General features: G+C 30.2%; 1 protein-coding gene across 1 annotated transcript; it reads left to right on the top strand.

Annotated features, from left to right (window-relative positions):
• The first annotated feature begins 1,506 nt into the window (after positions 1 to 1,506).
• LOC137817066 (protein ALP1-like) lies at positions 1,507 to 6,855 on the top strand. The gene is made up of 3 exons (XM_068620290.1): positions 1,507 to 1,874; positions 1,961 to 2,144; positions 5,540 to 6,855. The coding sequence occupies exons 2-3, from the start codon at positions 2,009 to 2,011 to the stop codon at positions 6,586 to 6,588; spliced, it is 1,185 nt and encodes a 394-aa protein (XP_068476391.1). The 5' UTR covers positions 1,507 to 1,874; positions 1,961 to 2,008; the 3' UTR covers positions 6,589 to 6,855.
• The last annotated feature ends 1,080 nt before the right edge of the window (positions 6,856 to 7,935 follow it).

A 7,935-nucleotide genomic window follows, 5' to 3' on the forward strand; every position in this document is an offset into this window, starting at 1 on the left:
ACTTAAAAAATAAAATTATTTTAATTTTTTTAAAAGTTAATATTAATATACAATTTTTATATGACTTCTCCACTTTTCCCTGAATTCTTTATTTTAAGACAACAACACCAAGAAAGAAAAAACATACTTTTACATATTTTCACACCAAATCTCACATATAAAATAAAATAACTTCAATTTTCAATCACTCATTGCACTCATTTTTTGTTTTTCAATTTCTACTCATCCAAAATTATTTCTGTTTGTAAGTTAAATTTCTATCATAAAAAAATTAAGTAAAAAAAAAAATGCCAACATTAAATAATCAATAAATTATAGCAAACATAAGGTAAATTACTCTTTTTTTATTCTATTATTATTATTATTAAATAAACAATAAATTATAGCAAACAAAAAAAATATTATAATTAATAATAATATTTTTAAACCGCCCAATAATATTAAAAATTTACTTTTTACTTTACTTTTAATTAAATAATCTATATATTTTTTACTCTATTTAATATTTATTTATTTTTTATCAATAACGTACTTTGTGTTTCTATTTTGTCTTCTTTATCAAACACCACTGAAAGAGACAAAATCACACTTAGAAGATAACCGTGCACCGTGAAGTTAAAGAATTATTGGTCTATTATTATATCAAGTAAATATTTATTGTAAAAATATTAATATTTAATCTCTATGGGATGCATTCTCCTTGTGAATTTTAACATTTTCAGTAAAATATATAGGCACTTATTTTGAGTCTAAGTTTAGTTTATATTTTAGTACTTCTTAATTTTCTATTGTTTGCAAAATTTTATACTGATAATACTTAATTATTTTAAAAATTACATCGTAGATCTTGTAGGAGAAACAATAATAAAAATTAGAAACAGTGAAGTACATGCAATTTCAATAAAATTTAGAAGGTATTTTTGTAATTTATTCAAATATTTTCTGTTACAATAATAATATTATTAATTCTTTTAGAAATTTAATTAATATACTATTTTGAAAAACATATAGAACCAGCGTAGAGGTAGAAATTTTATACTCTCCACCAACGGAAATTATTATTAGTTAATTTTTAAGGCAACTATTATAAAATTAATAAATGTATCATTAATTAAAAGTTATTATTAATACATTTTTTAAATTAATTGTTATAAAAGTTAATAATTTATTATATATAAGTTCATCTCAACCTACAAAATAATTTAAAACACAGAATAAACGATGTTGGAAGAGAAATATTTATTTTTGTGTTTAAGATTTTCAATCGAGTCACCGAAATAAAAGAATTATAGTTTATAAAGGTTTGTGAATGATTTCTTGATTTTTATGCAAAGAGTGTATGAACATAGTTATGAAATGGAGAGAAGTGGGTTGTTGATTTTTATGATGATGCTAAAGGCAGCATTTTTTACTGAGATATTTTATGTGTGGAAAACAACTGAAGTGTGTTGTGTTGTGTTGTTGTGTTGTGTGTGTAGTTTAATACATAGGAATGAAGATGGTGAATTGGTGATGTTGTTTTATTTTTTTCTCTGTGCCCCATATGATACCATATCATATCTATGTCTCTGTGTCCCTCCTCCCCTGAGAAAGTGTTGACACATTGTCTTAAACCAACCCACATGTGTTGGTGTTGTTTTTGGTGTTGCTTGGATTTTGCATCACTTACCTTACCTTAACCTTAACCTCAACCTTAACCTTAACCTTAACCTTAACCTTACCCCTTGTTTTGCATTTACCATACTTTTAACTCCCCTCTCTTCCCTTTTTCACTCCTTTCTTGCATGCTTTAAACAGACACTCATACACCACTCTTTGCTCCACAACTGACCATTATTCCTACTCTCACAGCTTGTTGCCATCATCATTCTCTGGTGAGTGTTGTTGCTCTTCATCATGAGAATGAATCTTCTCTTTGTTTTTTGGTTTTGTTTTCTCTTAACCCTGTGAATTCTTGCAGCCTTTGCCTCCCGAATCTCGAGAGTATAGGTGATTCGATTCACTAGTGATGGGTCCTGTGAGAGGATTGAAGAAGAAAAGAAAGCCAGAGAAGAAGTATGACAGGAATGGTTCCGCTGCTTCTGGGTCACCCGAGGAAGAGGGTCCTGTAGATTGGTGGGATGACTTGTCAAAGAGGATGAATGGTAGATTTCTTTCTGTTTTTCATTGTGTTCAATAATTCCTTTCATGTTTGCTCTTCGTTTTTTATGTTTGCTGTTGCTTTTGCTAATGAATCGTGGCCTGCTATGCTGAATGCCTTGCTTTTCTTCTCTATTTTACAAAATAACAGCTTTGCTCCTTTTGTCATAGGAATTCTTTGCACACTGTATCTCAAATGCATTTTGGTATATATGTTAAGGATCCCTAATTTGACTTTCAAGTTGTTTCTCATTCTTATCGTGTTATCTTGTCTTACCAATCAAGGAATGGTTAATCACATTATATAATAGCATTATAATAAACCCTGCACAGCTTTGTGTATCATGTAGTTCATTATGGGTGTATGCCAGAATCCAAGGAAGAATCGTACTTTCTTCTTGGTGTTGGGTACAGCGTGTTTGTTTCCACATCTTCATAGGTTTTAAGCGTGTCCATCAGAAACAATAGGTTATAGCTTCTGCATAATTGACCCAATTTGACATAGTTTTTTCAGAATACACGTGTATTGAGCGTGTGTCCAAAACACACTCTGGTTTTGTCTGTGCTTCAGTTTTATGTCAGTCAGGTGTGATACCAGACTTAATATTTTGTAACTTATTCATGCTTGCTACTTTTTTGTAGTTTGGTTTTCAAAACATATGTAGCACATGTATAAGATATGTATTTATTCCCTTTACCTTCTGATGTAGGGTGCTTTACAACTTTTTTTTTTTAATTTGAGCTTCAAATTTTCATTAAAGCAAAAACAAAGTTACTACTTCTGGCCTTGGTATGGGTAACCTCTTACCTCTCATAAATATTTTGCAGGCAAATGGAAATGTTTCTAGTGGTGTTAAGTTGTAGTTCATGCACAATATTTTGGGCTTTGCTTTATTGCGGTTCTTCTCCATTCACTAGACTTCCTTCTTATAAAGAAGGGACCTGAATTTTGTTAACTGTGAACATGGTTTTTTAGAAATTCTATCAGAAAGTTGCAACAGATTAATTTAATTAACATAATAGTTCAAATTCAGTGTTTTGGTTCCTAAAGCTTTATAGCTTGTTCATTGTATTATATCTTGTTCTATTCAAGTGATTAAAGACATAATTATTGCAGCCTGATGCTTGCAGTTGGCATGCATAGACTATTATTAGATTCCCTTAGTGAAAGAAAGAAACTACAGGAAAAGAAAAGGGGTTGTGAATTATGCAGGAAGAATAACAGAACAGGCTTTATCTTCACTGTATCTCCTATTAGCATTAATGCTTCTCTGGACTGTTTCTTCAAAAGGGTTGATGATGCTTGATGCTATTATCTTTGCTTTTTGGTTTGTTTTTAAAAGATTTTTATTGGCTCCTAACTTCCTAAGCATTTGTTTGAAAACCAAATAAGGAGGAAAAGAAAATGAAAGGATGGAAAATAAGGGGAATCAAAATGAGGAAGAAAAAAAACCAATGTACCTCAGGGCCAGAAGGCTCCTCCCTATGTGGAGGTATGGAAAGGATCATTTTGTTTGGTCTTACCTTTACATAAGCAATTAAGCTAAAAATGAGGAAGAAAGTAGAATTTTCCCCCCATCATAACCTGCAGCTAAAGAAAAACAAAAAAAAAGAGGTTGTGCAAAAGTATGTTTCCAGAAAATTTCTCAGTTATTAGTTATCTCAAGGGAAAGAAGAAGGCAATCAGCAAGCAATATATGAGATGTGTTCCCAGACTTTATACAGATAATACTGTGGAGTGAATTTATATTTTAAATAGTAAGGTAAATCATGCACAAATATTTGTTGTTCATAAGCCAACAATGTCAGACTTATTTATGGTACAACTTTTGCAAGCAGAGCAGCAGATCATCTGCTTTTTGTTTCAAGTTTTACAGCCATGATCTGATTGGTTAGTTTCAAGATGTAGAGCTTTGTGTACTTTTGTTACGCGAGATAGGTTTCTGTTTATTCTATAATTAGATCAACAATCTAGTGGTTTAGGATTAGAACGTTATGTGCAATGACCATCAATTTTTTTGTATGAGAAGGTGTGCTGAGTAGGTATTTTTCTGTAGTGTGAGATAAATTATTCCTGACAAGCTTGATATCTGCTTATAAATGTAACCCTGTCTATATTATGCTTATGATCTTCTTTTTGTGTAACACTCTTAGATAAATTGTATGTATCTGCTCGTATGTGTATAGTTTTGAAATGGTTCATCTTTCTGATGTATGTTCATGTGGAGTATTTTATCAACCATATGCTATAACCAGACCACATTTACTGAAACCATTATTAAATTTTTAAAGAAAAATTCTTGAATTTGTTCAATCTATTATGCTTGAGTATGTGGCCACCAGCATTATATTGGCAAAGTTTAAGGTTTCTTTTAACCAATGTTTATGTTTATGTTTGGTGAACTTGATTTTGGTCTTTAATTGAATAATTTCTTTAATTGCAACATTTCAAAGAATATTGAGAAAACTATCAGTTTTGCAAGTAATTAGTTTTTGTCTTGAACTGAATTTGCCAAAAGGTTTAATCTCACATTTTGAAAGTAGCAGCAGCTCGGGTACATGATACTATGACTTTGTAGAGAGGGTCTATTTTAAGTTAGACAGTTAACATGAGGTTATAAATAAGGAGTTGGTGATAGCTGTAATTTCAGGCAAGCAGAAAAATATTCTGGTCCCATATTTTTCAGTGAAAAAGTGTAATAAGAATCAAACAATGCAATAAAAAAGATGGTTAATACCATTTTATTCCGTTTGATTTTCATTAGGTTTGTTTAATATGAACCAGGATACTTCATCAAGTTTGGTGACTTTCACTCCGGGATCATTGATGATTCACTTTTTCATGTTGTTGCTTTGAGTTGATGTACTTATAGTAGCATCCATATAGTTCAGTTTGTTTCAGTACCCAGAACTCTATATTTTACAATGACAGATGAAATACTCTGTTATAGAATTGTTAAATATAAGGACATACATTATATTTTCACATCCAATCTCTAATCTAATTAGTATTTTAGTATAAATGTAATGCATTCTTGATGGAACTCTGGTATATTATTGTCTTACACTTAGATAATAATTTTGTTAACTGTATTATTTTCACATTCCTGCATGAACTTGATGCAGTAAATCTTTAGTTATTTCTATGTGAATTTCCGTGTTCAACTGGAATGCATCAGTTTGTTATTATATTAATCTTTGCTTAACTATACAATAAATAATCTACGACCTTCACTTAGTATTTTTCTGCCCCTCTTATCAAAGGAATCTCAATGATTTTTCAAACAAATTGAAGGATTGTGATTTTTCTTTTTGGAGATTGTAAAGGAAATTTGTCATAACCAAAAGCCTACATTATTCACATTCAATAGTTTGAGAAATAACTCAGGTTAATTGGCAGGTCTTCAGCAGTCTCCTTCAAAATGTTTGGATAACTTCCAGTCTGTTTTCAAAATCTCCAGAAAGACATTTGAGTACGTATGTTCTCTTGTTAAGGATGACATGATGACGAAATCTGCACATTTCGTGTTTACAAATGGCAAGCCATTGTCTTTATGCGAACAAGTAGCAGTGGCACTGAGAAGACTGGGATCTGGTGAATCACTGGTCACAATTGGTGATTCGTTTGGACTAAACCACTCAACTGTTTCACAAGTTACCTGGAGGTTTGTGGAATCCATGGAAGAAAGGGGTATTCACCACTTGCGATGGCCTTCTACAGAAATGGAAATGAATGCAATCAAATCCAAATTTGAGAAAATCCGAGGTCTCCCTAATTGCTGTGGTGTAATTGATGCTACTCACATCACAATGTGTTTACCTGCATCTGAACCTTCCTGTAATGTGTGGCTTGATCACAAAAAGAATCATAGCATGGTCTTGCAAGCAATAGTGGATCCTGACATGAAGTTCAGGGACATAGTCACTGGCTGGCCAGGTAAAATGGAAGACTGGTTGATATTTGAGAGTTCAAATTTCAACAAACTTTGTGAAAAGGGTGAGAGATTGAATGGAAGCAAATTACAGCTATGTGGAGAATCAGAAATAAGAGAATATATAATAGGGGATTCAGGTTATCCTCTATTACCTTACCTTGTTGTCCCCTATGAAGGGAAAGAACTTTCAGAACCAAAAGCACAGTTTAACAAACAGCATTTGACAACAAGGGTGGTGGCACAAAGAGCACTGACAAGGCTGAAGGAGATGTGGAGAATCATTCATGGAATGATGTGGAGACCTGACAAACATCGTCTGCCAAGGATAATTCTCGTTTGCTGTGTACTTCACAACATTGTTATTGACTTGAACGATGAAGTGCAAGATGAACTATCTTTGTCACATGATCATGACTCAGGTTACCATCAACTGGTTTGTGGAGCTGTAGATGAGAAGGGAGTTGCACTAAGAGAGAGTTTGTCTCACTACTTGACTGGAACATTGCCTTCATAAATTTTGTCTTTGATTAGCTTTGGTTGCTCAATGAATTTACTAAATTATTGTATTTTCTAAGAAAACATATTTGATGGTATAGTGGTACCTTCCCAATTTCTAGACTGCAAATAACTTGATGGTGCATAACAGGGTGAAATTGCAGGGTTATCAAATTGTGATTGAGGATAAGGTGAGTGAGTGGAAATTCACTTCTACATTACTTCTCTGAAGATAGTTATTTTTAGTGGAATAAAGGGTGATGATGATTACTGTTGAAAACTATTATGATCATTTTTGTACAAATTGTGAGTACTCATGATTATACAGTACAACAAAAAAACAACTTTAGTGTAAGAAAACAACTTTAAATTAACTGTAAACAATTATTGAACTAGTATATCATAGATAAAACAATGCCATTTGGAAGAGCTTCTATGAAACAGGTTAGAGATTGAAAAAATTGACATTTAAGTTTTTTTTTTTTTAATATTTGAAGTTTATGCTGAAATTTATTTATATAATTTATTTCAATAAGTGTCCTAACTAAATTTATAATATATATATATATATATATGTATATATATATATATATATATATAATAGTATAAAAACAATACATTATAAATAAAAAATATTTGCTTCAAAAAGTATCTGAATGAATTAATCTTTATATTCAGAGCTCAGATTAACTTTCATTAATACTTATTCTCTAGTTCTTACTTGATATACTTCTTATATCTAGACACACAAATCAATGTTTATAGATAAACATAAAAATTAATCTGCAAAAATCATTTATATGAATAACCTTATAAAAAAGATTAATATTATATTATAATATATAAATTTGTAAAATATTATTGTTATAAAATTCGCGGGAAGAAATCATTTAAATTATGTCAGGTTTAAATAAGGTTTTAGGTTATTAATAATATATAATTAATTTTTATTTTGATTTTTTTTAAATGTTTTCAAAAAATAAAATTTTGATTTCATATTTTATTAAATGAAAGGTAAGAAAATACATAATTTTAAATAAAATGCGCTCCTGCTAATATTTTAATAACTGTACAAATTTCATATATTTTTGATAAAAATATTCTAATTTTTTATCACGCAATCTTAAAAGATTTGACATTTTTTTCACTTAATATAAAAAAAGTCTTTTTATTATTTTGATTGTTCTGACTGCAAAACATATATATATATATAGTACACTAATAATACTTATATTTATATATTATCTGAATGTAGGTGTCCAGATATGTTAATCTAAATAAATATATACACTTTATAAACTTGAATAAATTGTACATTTTATTTTCTCGATATATTATACATTTTTATTTTGGGCATTCAATTATT

This window comes from Phaseolus vulgaris, unplaced genomic scaffold, assembly GCF_000499845.2.
Source record: "Phaseolus vulgaris cultivar G19833 unplaced genomic scaffold, P. vulgaris v2.0 scaffold_15, whole genome shotgun sequence".
NCBI classification, from domain to species: Eukaryota; Viridiplantae; Streptophyta; class Magnoliopsida; order Fabales; family Fabaceae; genus Phaseolus; species Phaseolus vulgaris.

What these genes read in the sequence shown, in the direction of transcription:
- LOC137817066 (XM_068620290.1), top strand. Translation starts at nt 2,009, where the DNA reads ATGGGTCCTGTGAGAGGATTGAAGAAGAAAAGAAAGCCAGAGAAGAAG. An exon ending in CTTGTCAAAGAGGATGAATG is followed by an intron (nt 2,145 to 5,539) that starts GTAGATTTCTTT and finishes GTTAATTGGCAG; the next exon opens with GTCTTCAGCAGTCTCCTTCA.